The 17199-nt window shown below is 50.2% G+C and overlaps 1 protein-coding gene across 4 annotated transcripts in view; it reads left to right on the top strand.

Moving 5' to 3' along the window:
• The window catches only part of CDC42BPB (CDC42 binding protein kinase beta), a 102683-nt gene that overhangs the window by 48660 nt on the left and 36824 nt on the right, over positions 1 to 17199 (top strand). For all 4 annotated transcript variants that reach the window (XR_009053026.1, XM_057730187.1, XM_057730186.1 and 1 more), the window contains exons 5-8: positions 5003 to 5151; positions 12439 to 12532; positions 14301 to 14501; positions 16371 to 16619. Coding sequence is in view for 3 of the 4 variants with exons in the window: in XM_057730187.1 (XP_057586170.1) it covers positions 5003 to 5151; positions 12439 to 12532; positions 14301 to 14501; positions 16371 to 16619 (693 nt within the window). In the remaining variant the exon portion in view is untranslated. The remainder of the gene's footprint in view (positions 1 to 5002; positions 5152 to 12438; positions 12533 to 14300; positions 14502 to 16370; positions 16620 to 17199) is intronic.

Genomic DNA, 17199 nt, shown 5'->3' with positions numbered 1-17199 from the left:
ATTCGTGGTTTTTCACCATTTTATGAATGGGCGTCTGGGGGCGAGGAGAGAGGAAGTCATTTGTCCCAGGTTATCGCACAGATACAGCCCGGGCCCCGCTGGCAGGAGGTGGTGCCCGGTGCCCTCCTTCTGGCCAAGGGCAGAGTCCCGCTGTCCTGGGGCCGTCTCTCCATAACCCCTTGCTTCCAGGTCAGTGTCCCTGCGTTGAGTGGACTATCTCCAGCTCACTTCCTGTTCTCATAACTGAATGACGTCTCTAAGCAGTGTTAGGCACCATGGGTCTGTACAGAAGGAAGATGTTTTTTGTTTCTAATATTTTTCTGCAGTCAGCATAGCGTGTTGCCAGCTTATTCTGAGTTAGGACAGCCAGTTAGGAATTCGGGTGGTAGAGCATCTTCTTGAGTTTGGGAGCTGCCCAGTCAGAAGTACAGGGACAGCTGCGCAGAGCAGGAAGACCGGGGCTCTGGCCCTTCCTAGTTGGGGATTGCAGGGTTGCAGGCCGCGTTTGGCTCCTGCCTCTGCTTCCCACAGGTGGCATTTTTAGGGGCAGTCACCGCCTTGCGAGGAGGATGCGAGGAGGAACGAGGTGGGAAGCGGGCGGCCTGAGGGCCGCTCGGGTACCAGGTGCAGTGGGGTGAGGGGCCCCTCGTGACATGGAGGCCGCCCCACAGAGCCCGTTTGCATCATACTCTCTCCTGTGGGTATCTAAACCGGGCGTTTTGTAGAAATTAAACCTGTTTCACCAGTAACTGAAAGGGTGTTGCCTTGTTGACTTAAGTCAGGATCCTACGTTATGTGACAGAGGAAATAGTTGGTCACGTTCTCTTATTCCAAAAGTAAGTCTCTACCTGCCTTCCGTATAAGCCCTTGCCATTTACTTTTCCTGTAAACTTGTTTCCCAGGAGCCCGTCAGTCATACTTAGCACGGCTGTGGTACTCTTTCTGTTTTCAGATTGTAGGTGGACAGGGAAGCTGCTGAGGCCCGCTGCGTGCGGGGCGCCTCACTCCCGCTGCTTTCCGGGGGCTGCGGAGCTCGGCCCGCGTCCCCCGACCCTCCCCCGCCTGCGTGTCCGTCCGCGGGCGCTGTGCTCTCTTCCCCGGGATCTCCTGCCCTCTGCCCAGCCTCGTTCTCTCCACCCTCCCTGGCGTGGCCCCTCACCCCCTGCCCAGCCCCTACGGTCCTGCCCTTGTCCCCCCACCTTGAGTCCGTGCCACGCAGGGAAGCCAGAGGAAGCTGTCAGCGTGGAGTGGGGTGTAGCTTCCCACGGTTCTCAGCGCGGAGCCCAGAGTCCCCTCCGTGGCCGTGGGGCCTGGCCTCGCCCCGTCCAGGCTCGCCGTGCTCCGCGGCACTCCCTGGTTCCCGCGTCTCCAGGGGCCCCGGTCCTACTCCTCTCGGTCCCTTTGTCCGAAAGGCAACCCTCGGTCCGGCCGGCTTCCTCCTGCCCCTCAGACCCCTGGGCCTGGGTCTGCGCGGTGGTCCGTGCACGGTGGCCACCAGTCGGGCCCTCTCACGCTGCGACTGGGTTTTCTTCCTGACCCCATCACGCTGAATTGCCATGTTCAACTCCCTCCACGTGAGGTCAGCCCCGGGGAGGAGGGGAGGAGGGCCCGGCGAGTGAACGCCCTTTGAGAGTCCTCCGTGTGACCGGAGTTGTGCCAGGTGTGAGAGAGACAGGACTGCTGCCCGTAGAACCTGCTGTTGGCCGGAAGGGACGGGCGACAGGGCCAGGAGGCCAGGGTGGCAGGCCTTCTGAGGCTGCCCTGGGGCGGAGGGGGCGGGGAGACTGGGGAGGCTTCTCTGAGGAGGGATCAGGTGAGCGGAGTCTTGGAAGCTGCGTTCTGAGGCAGGATGGGAGGGCTGCTGAGAACAGGGACCTCAGGGCAGGCTTCCTCCTCGGAAAGGCCCAGCCACAGGCTGATGCGTGTCCCTTCCCGGGAGGCACTAAGCCTCATGTCAGGATCACGGGCCCTGAGTGAAGTTGCCTGGGTTCACACCCTGGCTCTGCCACTTGCTAGCTGGGTGGCTCTGGCCCTGTCATCGAGCCCCTTTCCTTACCTGTGAACTGCGGTCAGGACAGTACCTGTGGCGAGGGCTTTTTTGAGGATGAACAGTGATGATGGCCGTAAGTCGTAGACCCTGAAGGCACAGCACGTCATAGTTGCACGGTGAATGGCAGCTCTTATTACTGGGGTCTCCATGATACTAAAGGATTGTCTCTCTGGCTGAGTCAGCAGGGAGTGGGATTTCCTCTCTCTGTTCATTGGTTAAAAATTAACTGCTCAGACAGAGCATCCGTCTCTTAAAAGCATCAAAGGAGGTAGTTCCAGCAGCTCTGCTTGGTGGCCCCGGCAGCAGGGGTGAGGGCTGCCACCCTGACTGTGGCTGTGCCCGTCCTCTCCGACGGGTGCGATGTCCCCACAGCCCCAGGGGCTCCTCCCTCATGGCCTTCAGGGGGCAGCCAGAGAGGCTGTCTTCCAGCGGAAGGCCCCCCAGCACGGCTGGCCCCAGGCAGGTGGGTGCGGAGTGGGGGGGTGGCCCAGTGCTGTCAGCGGAGCACGCCCAGTGCCTCGGCCTTCCCCCTCTTGCGGCTCCAGTTTCCACTCCAGCTGGACCTTCTCTGAACCTTCCATGGGGATGCGGCCGCGAGAACTTATCGTTCAGTTTGTTTGTGATACTGTTTTTCTAATAAAAGCGGTGGATTTTGGGTGACTTTAGATAATTCACGTCCCTTCTCTGGTCCAGTATCCGCTTCCTGTGGCCTGAGAGCCTGGAGAAATAAAACTGCATAGAACCTGACGGGCTATTATTTTGCTTCCACTTTGGGTCACTGGATTTTAGAGTGCCTTCCGCAGTGTCAAACCCTTCAGTCATTTTTCCTGCTGATTAAATACATGTGTGTATTTTCCCCATCTAGGCAGTTATTCTAGCATTTATTCTGAAGATGGTCTGTTTTTCAAAATCAAGGATGTTCTATTTGTACGTATTAAAAAAAAAAAGTTGGCCTCTTCTGCTGTGCCAATGTGTAGTCCAGACAGAGAGTTTCCAGTGTTGGGGTGTCCTGTCCCCATGTCCCCAGCACATTTGGTCCCTCCCTGGACTGTTCACAGACTCTTACCACCCATGGCCCTGGGGGAGTTGAGTCCCCTGCAGAGTCCAGGATTAGGCAAGTCGTCAGCTGCTGGAATTACTCAAACAAGCTGTGGCTGTTCCCGAGGTTCCCAGGCAGAGAAAGCGGGTCGGGTGCAGGCAACAGAGCTTTACTGACGGCGGTGATGGCACAGCTCACCTGGGAACGCAGCATGGGCCCCAAGATCAGGGTACAGTGTGTGCTCAGCCCGCAGAGATAGCCGTCAGACCATAGCCAAAGATGCCCTCTCTCAGACGAGAGAGGTCCTCCCTGCACATGTGGAAGCCCCAGCCCTGCAGGGAGCAGCACTCGGGGATACAGAGGCCCAGTCGCGTGTCTGCGGGCTGGGGTCTCCAGGGAGACGCTGTGAGTCTGCGTCTGCTCTTTCCTCGGTTGCCTTTACTGTAGGTGAGATTTCCATACACATTTATTTTCCTTTCGAATTTTATATTTCATTAGTCTCTCACTCTGTGCGTGAATCAACACAAAGCTATTTTAATTTCCAGTTCTTTATAATATATGTTATGGGACTTCATTCTCTTTTTCTTCAAGGCATTTTGCAAATATTATTTGTTTTTTCTTCTTTAACCCAATTAAAAAATGGGCAGAAGAACTGATTAGACATTTTCTGAAGAGGAAAATGCAGGTGGCCAACAGGCATATGAGAAGATGTTCACCATTGCTAATCATCAGGGACATGCACATCAAAACCACAAGGAGATAGCACCTCACACCTGTCAGAATGGCCATCATCAGAAAGTCTGCAAATAACAAATGTTGGTGAGGTTGTGGAGAAAGGGGAGCCCTCGTACGCTGTCAGTGGGAATGTAAATTGGTGCAGCCGTTGTGGAGAACAGTTATGGGAGTTTCTCACAGAACTAAAAACAGAACTACCATATGACCCAGCAATTCCACTCTTGAGTATATATCCGAAAAAAACAAAAACGCTAATTTGAAAAGATACATGCACCCCAGTGTTCATAGCAGCATTATTTACAATTGCCAGCCTAGATGTCCATCAACAGATGAATGGGTGAAGAAGATGTGTGCGTATATTCGTGTATGTACACGCACACGCACAATGGAATACCACTCAGACATAAAAAAGAATGAAATTTTGCCATTTGTAGCAACATGGATGGACTTGGAAGGTATTACGCTATGTGAAGTAAGTCAGACAGAAAGACAGATATTGTATGATACCACTTATATGTGGAATCTATAAAGTACAGCAAACTAGTAAATACAACAAAAAAGAAGCAGACTCACAGGTACAGAGAACAAACTAGTGGTTACCAGTGGGGAGAGGGACGGGAAAGGGACATTATAGGGATAGGGGATTAAAAAAGGGGTTTTTATGGGATTGTATGAAATCATGTGTGTGAAACTTGGGAATTGTAAAGCACTATAGAATTTAAAGAATCTTTCATTCAATAAAAATGAAGGGGGTTGAGGTAAAACATTTCTGAACATGAAAGAAAGATTTGTACAAATCAAAAATAATAACACTGCTAGTTTAAGTAGGAAGATTTAGCAATATCAAGAAATCAGTAGTCCTTTCATCAGTTTATGAGTTGAGTGTGACTTCTGTATTGATACCATCTGATCATGTGCAGGTAGAAATTTTATTGACAAGAATAAATAGTCATTGAAATCTGTTCCCTACCAGATATGTAACCTCAAATATAGCAGCATTCGGTCCGTCACGGTCCTCATTCTGGGGGGAGGTCGTGGACGACAGGAGCAGCAGGAAGCCGCCCACCCGGACGTGGAGGGTCCAGGAGTTCCTGCCGTGGAAGTTTGGCCCGCGGTTGGTTGTTAGGTGTCGTGGTGAACGAATGTCATCTTCTCTGCCCTTCTCTTCCCGGTTTTAGTACTTGGTCATGGATTACTATGTGGGTGGTGATTTACTGACCCTGCTCAGTAAATTTGAGGACAAGCTTCCAGAAGATATGGCAAGGTTCTACATCGGCGAGATGGTGCTGGCCATCGACTCCATCCATCAGCTTCATTACGTGCACAGGTAAGCTCCTCGTTCTGGGTTTGTGGAACCCAGCTTTCGTGTGTCAAAATATTCCTTTCAGAGTCCCGAGTCGTGGACCCCGGTTCCGTGCTGTGCGGTTGGCGGGTCCTCCCTTCGGCTGCCGTGCGCAGGATGCCTTACCAGGGTACTGCGTTACACCCCGGCGCCTGGCTCCAGGTGGCCCCGGCTTTATGTGACTGTTGTGACGCTCTAACTGCTGTCAGCCGGAGGCTCCTTCTCTTTTTACCTTGACATTTATCTGCCACTGGCTCACACGCTCCCCGGCCCACCCCCCAGGAAATACTCAGGAAAGGAGGGTTGGGTTGAGGAGAGGGGCTCACGTCACGGCAGTGGAAAGCACTTGAGTGAGTGTAGCTGGTCTCGAGTGTCGGGCGCTCCAGGGCCAGCAGGCCCAGTGCCTTGCCTGGCCTGTGCCTCCGTGTCCATCTCATTCTGTTGTTGGAGGCCTGTGGGGTTGGGTGGGGTTTCGTTGGTTTTGTCCTGTTTTAGTTATTTTATTCTTACCAGAGTATTTCATGGCAATAGCTGTAAAGAGTCAAGTAGATGTACGGGGCTCATAACAGAACGTGTCTCCAGCTGTGTGCCACCCTGAGGCCGCTCGCCGTCGGCAGCTGGCGTCCTTACCGGTTTCTTCTGGTGTTTACCTTCATGTTTCTGAACAACACGCTTCTATTGCTGTTTCATCTTGTGTGCGTGGGGGTTCTTAGATCCCATCTATTAAAATGGAGATTTGACCCTTTTACATAAGTATCTATCTCTCGCTCATCCCTCTCTCCCATCTGGCCCCAGTTAGTAAAATACGGTTGGCTTTTGAACAACATGGGTTTGAACTGCACGGGTCCACTGACACTCAGGCTTCTTACACTAAATACGTGCTGCGGTCCTACATGGTCTCTGGGTGCAGAACCACGGGTACGGAGGGCTGACTATAAAGTTACGCTTGGGTTTTCCACTGTGCAGAAGGTCGGCGCCACAGCCCTGGTGTTGTTCAGGGGGTCAGATGTTATAACTTTCGGTTAAATCAGTGTTTGGTGTTTATAATAGAATCTGTAAATATTCCTCACAGCTGAGCCTCATGCTATAAATAGTTACACTGCCTATTTTCCCCTGGAGTTAATGATTGTGCTGTTTTTTTCTCTAGCTGCTTCTCTGTGCAGCTGCCACTAATTATCCCCAAATATCGTGACCAAATTATAAAGCTCTGGACATTGAGACACAACAGCCGTGCTCCTTCTGCCTTCCTGGATCTGTCCCTTCCGTCTTCCCCACGCCTTCCTGCTTCGGTGGTTCTCATCCTGAGGTTTCCCTTCGGGTGGAGATGCTCTTCCCGCCTCCCTGGGATGGGCTGCCTTGTTTGCCGAGTCATGGTTTATTCTTTTGTTTTGGTGGCACGTATCCTCCAGTGGTTTCTGGAAAAGGAGGTGTGTGAGATAATTTTTTGAGAGGAGCACCTTCATTCCATTCACGTAGGCAACTGGTAGGTGATCCCGCGTGGAATTCGGTGTTGCTGTTGAGAGGTTTGCAGCCGTCATGACCTTGCACCATGGTCTCTGAGCCTGTCAGGGATTTTCCCAGGCAGATGCAGTTCCTGTTCCGAGGGTGGCGATGGTGCCCAGTGTCAGAGTAACAGCCCTTCCTTCAAGTCCTGCCACAAGTGTGACCTCGTTGCCCTGGAAGAGAGGACAGCTTGCCTGGGGCTGCTCGCTCCTGCCCAGGGTGCTGTACACAGGTCCCCCCCAGTCACAGGCGAGCCCAGGGAGCTTCCCTCGATAGCAGGTGCTGTTTGTAGGGAGAGGAGTTTTGGGAAAGGGCGTTTCCTCTTTTTCTTGGATTCTTTAATGTTGTTATGCCTGCTTTTATAAGTTATTATTGTTTTAAACATTAGATTGTATACTCTTCTTGATAGAACGTTGCCTAATTCGCAACAGAGAGGTGAATGTCTTTGTCACTGATCTCCAGGGAAATTACTTTGACTGCCTTTTGAATAGTTTATTCTGTCCCGTGTTTCCCTAATTAGAATGCTTTCTCCTCATTTTCTTAATTGGTTGAGTAGAAGCTTTGGTCTTTTAACCTCCAGGCATAGTAGGGAACATTAAAATACATAATTAGAAAAGTTTTTTTCCCTCAAAGTCAACTCCGTATTCAGACTAAATGTTTGAATGACCTAGTCTAAAAACAGTTTTGCATTTTTGCTAGAAAGTTCACAAAGTTAGATAATACAGGAAGTCTCAGGGGGTTGTGTTGTAAGTTGAGGCTGCATTTGGTGCGGCCAGAAGTGGGTTTTGTCAGAGTGTTATCACTGATGGATTTGACAGGCGTGGTTCAAAACGTAGCTTTGGGTCCCTCTCCCGTGGGAGGAGGTGGGCCATGGTGAATTTGGGCATTGCACACCGCCCTGCCAGCTGGGCTTCTGCAGACGGAATGTCTGCTCCCCGGCTTTGGCAGCTGGACCCCCGGCAAGGCTCACTGTTCAGGAAGCAGTGGGGAGCTTAGACCCGGGAGCCCACCACCCCTGTGGGTGCTGCCCCTTCCTGAGAGGTCAGCCCCAGATACCAGCAAAGGGAGAGACAGAGAGTGACAGGCTCACAAAGGATTGCAGCCGGGAACGTGCATCCCCAGAAAGAACAGTGTACATATTACAGTTGAAATAAGAACAGGTACAATTTTAAGAGAAGGAAAACTCAGAGAACAGAAATGGTCTTAGAAAAGGAAAACTAGAAAGCTGAGTAGAAGTGTGGAGTAGGAGTAGAGGAACTGGGCAAAGACAGAGGTGGTCCAGGGCCTCCAGGAGCCGGGCTGGCTAGGAAGCCTGTCTGCAGAGGCACCGGGACCAGCCCTGCCCCACCTCCCTCCACCGAGCCTGTAGGTTGGTTTTGCAGTAGGAAGCCTCATGGGGGCACTGACGTGTGGCTCAGAAATGGGCTGGTGGTGGGTGGGTTGGGTCTCCCTTCTCAGCACGTCACGGGCAAAACAGGAAAGGAAAACCAGACTGCAGTTTGTCCAGGGCTGTAAACTGCCATCCTCACTCCCCACCCCCTGCCAGCCAATTCCACTGTTTTAACCAGAGTCACAACAGACCATAGAGAAGAGGCACTTTCAGGGTGACTAGAGCTGCTTCTCAGCTGTGCCCCTGACTTTTTCCCAGAAACACTGCCACCACTGGGTTTTGGAGGGAGAATGGGCTGGGTTAGTCCCAAGCAAGGTGGTGGCCCACGGGGACGGTCAGCTCTTGGATTGGCTGCGCTCTTGGTGCTGTGGGGACCACCTGCCCGGCTCGGCAGCACTGCTGGTAGGAGCTCTGGGTCAGTCCTTGCCCTGAGCCTCTGTGGTGCTCTGCTGAGAGGGCCTGTCCTTGTAAGAGGCCTCCCTGCATGCAAATAGGCAATTCAGTTGTTGTTTTTTTAAATAACATTTATTGATATTATATTTTAAATAGAGAATCATACCGCCCAAATAACCCAGTGCCATTGGGGAAAAAAAGTAGTGCATGCAAATGGTTAGCAATTGAACACCTCTGGAGGGTATAAAAGGAAGAGGGGCAAGGGGCAGCCTTTGTGAAGACCCCTCCCCAGCCATCTTCTGAGACTCAAGTAGTGACTATCTCCTGTATAGTTGGTATTTTTCTCTCTGTATCTAAAAGCAGGCTATGGGGAGACACTTTAAGATCATGCATACATCCTCTTCAGAGTTGCTGCCTAGCTTTAGTGTCCACTGATAACTTTTTAAATTTAATTTAATTTAATTTTTAATTTTTTTAAATTTGTGGCTGTGCATGGGCTTTCTGTAGTTGTGGCAAGCGAGGGCTACTCTTTGTTGCGGTGTGTGGGCTTCTTGGTGTGGTGGCTTCTCTTGTTGTGGAGCACAGGCTATAGGCGCAAGGGTTTCAGTAGTTGCAGCACGTGGGCTTAGTAGTTGTGGCACACGGGCTTAGTTGGTCTGCGGCATGTGGGATCTTCCCGGGCCAGGGTTGAACCTGTGTCCCCTGCATTGGCCGGGTGGATTCTTAACCCCTGCGCCACCAGGGAAGCCCCCCATTGACGACCTTTCCCCGGGCCAGCCTTTACTGTGATGGTTGCAAAATGACAGTTTCCAGCTGCACATGTCAGGTTCTTTGCCATAAGTTACTTAGGTTTGGGTTTTTTTCTACCCCATTTCCCTTCAGTGCTGATGTGTTTATTCATTTAAATACAGTTGGGTTCACTGGTTCATCAGCTTTCCATTTCAGGCACCCCTTCCCATCTTTGTTGATTTAATTTCATTTTTTGAGCATGTGGAACACTAGCATACTTCAGTAAGACCAAAACTGTACAAAGTTATACCCAGAAATGTCACCCCCTTCCTGCACATCCACCTTATTCCCAGTTCCTTGTCTTCTGTTTATTGTGTGTGTGTGCACACGTGAAAGATAAGCAGAGGTTTCCTTATTTCTCCTTTTCTTAAAAGGTAGCATGGTTTTCACATTTGCATTTTGTTTTTTTCACTTAACAGTGTATCCTAGAAATCATTCTGTGTCAGTTCATGGAGCTCTTCGTTCTTTTTTCACATTTGCCTAGTCTCCATACATATCGGTCCCATAGTTAATCTCCTGTGGGTGGACATGTAGGTTGTTTCTAGTATTTTGCAATTACAAATGATGCTGTAGTGAATAACCTTGTACATACATCTTTTTGTATTATTGGTGTGTCTTTAGGGTGAATTCCAGAAGTAGGATCACGGGAGCAACAGAAATAAAACACATATTAGATATATACTAACATTTTTTATTAGCTTTCTTAGATGTTGCCAGTCTCCTTCCATAGAGAGCATACCTTTTTGTGTTCCCACCAGCAGTGTATGAAAGTGCCTGTTTCCTTGCAGCCATCTGATGGACGAGAGATGGTATACAGTGGTTTTTCTGTTGTTTTTTTGGTTCTTTTGGTCTTTCTTGTGAAGTTGAATATCATTTTTATATCTTTCTCTGTGTGTCTGAGTTTATTTCATGTTATTTGCCCATTTTTCTATAGGATTTCTGGCTTATTCCCTTCAGTTGCTAAACATTTGCCCTTTATCTGTAATACATGTTGCTAATATTTTTTCCCAGCTTGCCATTTGTTTTTTGATTTTGCTTATTGTAGTTTTTTGCCGTGCAGATTTTTTTAATGTGTTAAATTTATTGGTCTTTTATTACATTGGGATTTTGAGTCATAGTTAAAAGTCCCCCATTTTTTTAAACCGCCAGAGAAAAAGAAAACCCATGTTTTCTTCTAATAGTTTTATTTTTAACATATGGCTCTCTGATCAGTTTGGAGTTTATTCTTGTATAAAGGATGGATCTGATTTTATCTTTGACTAAAATGTTGTAAAGTTGTCCCAGCGTGAACTCATTTATTTGTGTCTTTGCCCATTGATTTGCAGTAACTTCTTTATTATATACTCAGTTTCTTCATGAACTTGGTCCATTTCAGGACATTCTGTCCTGTTCCATTGTTGTCTTTCTCTCTGTGCTTCAGGACCTCCCTGCTTTAGTCATGGAGGCTTGAAATCATGGAGGGCCAAGTCCCCCATTGTACCTCTTTCTCTTCAGTGTTTTCCTAGCTAGTCTTACATGTTGATTGTTCCATGTCAACTTTAATATCAACTTGTCTGGCTCCAAAAAAGAGGACATTTATTTATTTGTTTGTTTTTAAATTTGATGGGCCCTTCAGTCTGTAGATTCAGGTCTTTTTTTACTTCTGGAAAGTTCTTTTGGAGTATCGTTTCAAATATTAGTTGTGTTTTATTGTTTTGGTTTCTTCAGGGACTCCCATTATGTGTATGTTGTGCCGCCTTTGCCTGTCTTGCATTTCAGTCTCCAGCTACTTTCTTTCTGACGCTTTTTAATTCTTGGCCTCATTTTTATTCTTCCAGATCTTTTCCTCCATTTCTTCAATGCCTTTCATTAGATTTTTATTTAAATTGAGTCTCCTTTGGCATCTTATAATTATGTTTTCATTTCTGTTAATATTTTGTCTTTTTCTTCTCTTTCTTTCCTGGGTTAAATCAGCTCTCTTTTCACGTCTCCCTATTTTTGTCTAGTTCTGTTCTTAGTTTTTTTTTCTTTCTGACTCATTGAGGGATTATTATGTTTTGTGTTCTCTTTCATACTCCTGAGTATTCAGGGAGATTTATTTCAGTTGGGAGTGCTGTGCTAGAGGGGTTTTTTGCTTTCTTTACCTTGCTGGGTAAGAATTGTCATCATGTTTTGTTCACGTTTGTCTGTGAGACTCATGTGTGTTGTTGAGTAGTTAGGGCTCCCGTGTGTTTTCATTCTGTTGAAGTGCAGTGTTCTGTCACGTGAGGGTAGCCGCCTCTGTCTCCATCTCCTGCAGGTGGACGTCAGGTGGTCCCACTTTGTGGCTGTTACAAGTTGTGCTGCTGGGAACATCCTTGTACTCTTGTTGGCGAACATCTTCCTTTGCTTTTAAAGTTTGTGTTCCTTTTCATGCTGTCCAGTCACATACGCTTATTCTGCCAGGAAGGAGGGCTAGTTCCTTAAAGTCCACCCCACCGTGTCCCCCTGCCCCAGTGTTGGCAAGTGCACAGGACGGTCGGTAAGACCACGGGTTTGGTGAGACGGAGTTGACTTCCCTGCTGCTGTATGATTGGGCAGGCTGCTCCCTTCCTGAGCTTCCCTGTCGCTGTCTGTAAAGCACACTTTGGGGGCACATGGTGGTGTGCTGACCTGTAGCTGTCTTGCCCCAGTTCCTGGCCCGACTCCTTTACTTATCAAGTCCCCACTCACATGTCTCTTCCTCAGTGGTGACGGCCACCTGACTCCCTTCACACTCTGTCCCTCTACCTCTTTTTATGTTTCCTCGTGTTTCTTTGTAGTGCTTGCCACGTAGATTGTACTCTGGGATGCTAAGACCGTGTGCATATCTGTGCATTTGTGTGTTCACTTCCTGACACGCCAGCTGGTGTGAGGCTTGGTGGAAGCCGGGCAGCGCCCTCTCATGACTGCCGTAGGCCCGGGGTCAGGAGCCGCGCCTGCACGAGGGAAGTGCCCAGGCAGCCGTTGTTAGCGGGCAGGGAGGGCGGGTGGGAACAGTAACGCTCTCTCTGCGGGTTAACAGGGGACTAACTAACTGCTGCACGGGAACGAGCGCTGGTGGGGGCATCTCCCTGGATTGTTAGCGCTGGCGCAACTGATGCCAGCATTTCCTCTGATAATCCATTACTAGTTAAGGACTTTGACCTACCTAAGGTGTTGCATGGAAATGGTAATTTCTGTATTTATTTTACTAACAGAGACATTAAACCTGACAACGTCCTTCTGGACGTGAATGGTCACATCCGCCTGGCCGACTTCGGATCGTGTTTGAAGATGAATGACGATGGAACTGTAGGTATCTTTGTTGGAGCTTTTCCACTTGGTTTTGGGGTTTGCTTGCAGTTAGAAGGGGCTTATTTATGTTTTCAGTTTGAGGTACAATTAAGAAACCAAGTTTATTAATGTAAATTAAGATGAATCCATTTAGGAGACAGTCGAAATTTTCTGTTTAAAATATTTTTATTGCTTTTTATGTTTACAAAAGTAATTACGTATGCCTTCTAGAAGGGGGGTTGTCAGGTTTCCTCAGAGCCCTAGGCAGCTAAAAGCGTGCCAGCACTGCAGGGAAAGACAGGCAGCCCTTGGGTCCTTGCTTAAAGTGAGCCAGGTGGACAGACCTCACCTGTGTGATGGTGCATTCTCGTTCCTTTCTGGGGTGGGACTTCCTATCAGCCGGGAGTGTTGTAGATCCGGAAGGAGGGTTCCTTGATACCCTCTGTTCCAAGGGCCAGCAGACACTCCCGCTGCAGAGCAGGAGGACACCCCCGGAGTGGCCGTCGCCAGGAGGCCGGGCTTGGCCCGGGTCAGACCAGCACGCTGGCTGAGGGGCCTCAAGTGGGGCTGCCCTCCCTCACTCAGCTGCTTCCAGGCAGCGGCTTCCACTCCGTTAGGGAATCGTCTGCGTTCTCCCCGTCGCAGTTCTGGTTTTAGCTGTTTGGGAGTCTTTTCTTCTCTGAAACGTACACATGTAAAGTCTAGTGTAACTGCTTCTCCAGAGGAGAGCAGGCCCCCCTCCCCCACTGCCTCACTGTGCGTTTTCAGGCCGCAGTAAGAGAACCTATAAAACTGGCATCACTTGACAGTGTCTTAAGAAGAGTGAAGCCATTTACTCACTTTGTCTCCACAAAGCCGGTCTCTTATTTCTAAAAGTCTTGCCCACGTGTTGAACGATGTATTGGTGCCGTCTCCGAAGCCAGTCTTCTGACGATGGGAGCAGTAGCCTTGGTCCGAGCCAGAGCGCTGGTGACCTTTCTTACCTGCGCGGCTCTCCCATCCTGGTGGCACACACCCTGCATCACCCCCGACCGCTGTGCCCCGGCAACCCGGTCAGAGCTCCTGAGGATGTCCCGCTGAGCCACTCAGACAGGCTCTGGGGCTGAGGCAGAGCCTGGCCTCTCTGCGGGCAGGCCTTCTAGGTTGTCTCCACGTCCCGCCTGACCCTCAGTCCTGTGGACCCCGCGTGCTCTGAGGCCGGTCTGTGACCTCTCGGCCTCCCCGGCCCTCCTGGCTCCCTCCGGGATGGTTGCTGCCTCGCTGGTCGCAGCTCTCCGTAGCGGTGTCCCTGTGTTCAGTTCCATTCCCAGGCCCCCATGTAGGGAGTGTCGCCAGACCTACTTTCAGACATTCCTGTTTGGGGCCAGAGGGTAGGGTGTGGGTGAGTCGCCTGAGCTTCCTCCTGGGAAGCATGTTAGAAACTCAGGGTCTGATGTCTGAGAAGGGCTGGCCTGGACGCACATGGTCCCCGGACCACACTTTGAGCCTTGGTGGAGAATGTGGGTCTGCAGTGCCATGTAGGGGCTTGATTGGCATTTATTTGGGTGTTGACGGACCCAGTGTGCAAGAGTGTCACGCGTTCTGGAAACTGCGTGAGGTTGCTGCTGTAGGAACATCTGTTTGCATTGACTTTTGAATTATGAAGTTTGTACATCAGGATCATGTGCCAGTTTTATTCAACAGTTGCTTCATCATCTGCCGTCCGTGTCTTAGAAGCAGCAGTTAGGAATGTGAAAGTAGAGACGTCCTGGGGTTTCCCTTCAGCAGTGACCTCCCTCTCCCTCAGGTGCAGTCCTCTGTGGCCGTGGGCACCCCCGACTACATCTCCCCGGAGATCCTGCAGGCGATGGAGGACGGCATGGGCAAGTACGGCCCCGAGTGCGACTGGTGGTCCCTGGGCGTCTGCATGTACGAGATGCTGTATGGAGAAACTCCGTTTTATGCAGAATCCCTCGTGGAGACCTATGGAAAGATCATGAACCATGAAGTAAGCCGGTGCATTTCCATACCTGTTTGTTCTAGTCCTGAGTCGCAGACCCCGAGGCGAGGAGGGCGGCCTGGGGGGAGTCCCTGGGAGGAGGGACCGGGGGGAGCAGGCTGGGCAGCCAGATGGGCGTCTGCACAGGCCACTGACGCAGGAGCCATGGGGGGGGCCAGATGGGCGTCTGCACAGGCCACTGACGCAGGAGCTGTGGGGGGGGGGGGTTCCAGGGACGACCCCATTTTCTGGCGGAGGGTGACGGGCTCATCGGGCCGAAATTCCTGCGGGAGAAATGGGCTTCGGGAGGAAGACACAGGTACCCACGGTGCCGTGTGGGGTGGGAGTTGCTGGGGGGACGGCCCTTGGCCACTTTGGCCTGTATGTCTGGATCCAGATGCCGCTCTGACTCAGACCTGTTTGCCCGGAAGTCAGTTGCCACGAACAGGTCACACATATCAACATAGTAGTGTCCTTAGTCCTTTCTGGAACCTATTTCTTTTCCTCTTATTTTTCCCTTTTCCCTTTCCCAGCTGTTCATTTTCCACTTCAACATTGCTTTCTTCTGTTTCCTTCATTTTCCGTCTGTGGTTTCTTCCTCCATCTAAAGGTTTGTCATCTGTGTTTCTCTTCTTACTCCTTATCAAACGTCTTTCTAATGCCAGCGTCATTCTCTCTGCCCGTTTGCTTACAACATTTTTTTTTCCCCACCTTCTCTGTCACTGACACACCCCAGCAAGGGTCCCACTTATGTGCTGTCTGACCTCCAGTTCTGTCTCCCATCATTTGCCCGAGTAGGGAACAGATTAACACTACAGTGGTAAAAGGTCTTCTGTTTAAGTCTAAGTGAAAGCAAGTTATACTGTTTAAAAAAAAAAAAAAAAAACTTTTTCCAAAGTAAAAATAAATTTTTTATTTATAAACTAGTATGTACTTACTGTAAAGACTTCAGACATGTAAAAGCGCGTGCAGTAAGTCGATGGTGCACGTCTCAGTGATAGCGTGCTGAAGGTGACACGTGGGGCTTAGTTAATTGACACCTGCTGTTGCTGAGTGCCTACCGCAGTGGGGCCTGGCCCAGTGGTCTCTACGTTCACTCACTCAGTCTCCACCGCGGCCTGTGAAGCAGTGTGGCTGGCGGTCCTCTTTCAGAGATCACAGAAGTGAGGCCTGGACCGCAGGGGCGGCTCCCTGCTCAGGCCCAGTGTGCCATGGTGGTGTGTGACCTTGTGACGTTAAGCTGGTGTATGTGGGGCGGGGGGGGGGATGTATTTAAATAAATGGTATCACATCGCATATGACCAGGGTTTGGTCATCTTTCTACTCAGCACACAGAGGTGGACCTTACTCTGTGTGGGTGCGCACCGTATCTTGTTTTAACAAGTCCCTTTTTGGTGAGCATTTAGGTAATTTCCAGTTTTCTTGGTCAGGATAGAATGGCATCATGAACACATGTTTTCTCTTTGGGACTGTTTCTCTGGACTAAATTTGTAGAAGTGGAACTGCCACAGCTGTTGGCAGAATGCGTTCTGAAAGGCTGTGCCAGCTTCCCTCCCGCCCACAGCCTGTTGTCAACATTCCTTGCCACCTCGATAGGTGAAAAGATATCACTGTTTTCATTTACATACAATGTGGTAACAAGTCTGCCATGAGTAAAACCAGCAAGACTAATCAACGATTTTTATGTTTGCCTTTCTGGAATTCAGCTTCATTAACTTTGGTTGCACTTAGCTACCACGAAGTAGAACGTGACTGTTGCTTTGGAGCTATTGTTTCTACTCTTTTCCCTGTGATTTCTGTGCACGTTAGATTTTTCTGAGTATTTTCACTGCGTGTCTCCTGATTTGCCCCCCTCCTCGGCCCCCCCCCTCCCCTCAGGAGCGGTTTCAGTTCCCATCCCATGTCACAGACGTGTCCGAGGAGGCAAAAGACCTCATCCAGAGGCTGATCTGTAGCAGGGAGCGCCGGCTGGGGCAGAACGGGGTGGAGGACTTCAAGAAGCACGCGTTTTTCCAAGGACTCAACTGGGAAAACATACGAGACCTGGAGGCACCTTACATCCCGGATGTGAGCAGTCCTTCCGACACATCCAACTTCGACGTGGACGACGATGTGCTGAGAAACATTGTAAGTGTGGCTGCCGTCGTGCCCGCCGCGCCGCGTCACAGGGTCGCCGCGAAGGGATTGCTCGTGAGGTGGTGAATCTTGGAGCTGTGCTGAGTTCCACAGATTTTGGCGATTGCCTCAAGAAAATGCAGCTTTCGTTCCAGCCTTCAGCTTGGTCCTTAACGTCCCTTTTTTAAAATGATGGATTACTCAACTTGAGTAAAATTGAGTTAAATGGCTGTTTTGTTTTAGATTTCATCATAATTACTTTTATATTCATGGCTTTGTACCTTTGCAGAACAGTGTCACCTACGCTGTCGCGTTAGAGCGTCACTTCTGCCTCGTCCCCACTGCCAGGAGGTGTGTGGGCCTCTGGGTTTCTGGTCCTTCTCAGTGTCCCTGTGCCCGCGGACACGTGCAGTCTTCCTGCCATCGTGTGTGCTCAGTGTGCGTGTGAACGTTTCCTTATACGGCAGGAGGTCGGGAGTGACAGCGATGACGGGCCGATTTTGAGTCGCTGACGTTTCAGATCGTGGGTTTTGCAAGTTAGGACCTGGCCCTGGGACCCGTCCTCTGATGCACTTGTCAGTGTACCTTTGGC

This window comes from Hippopotamus amphibius, chromosome 4, assembly GCF_030028045.1.
Source record: "Hippopotamus amphibius kiboko isolate mHipAmp2 chromosome 4, mHipAmp2.hap2, whole genome shotgun sequence".
Taxonomy (NCBI): domain Eukaryota; kingdom Metazoa; phylum Chordata; class Mammalia; order Artiodactyla; family Hippopotamidae; genus Hippopotamus; species Hippopotamus amphibius.
Note: the sequence above shows the minus strand (reverse complement) of the source record. Positions and strands in the feature narration are given on the sequence as shown.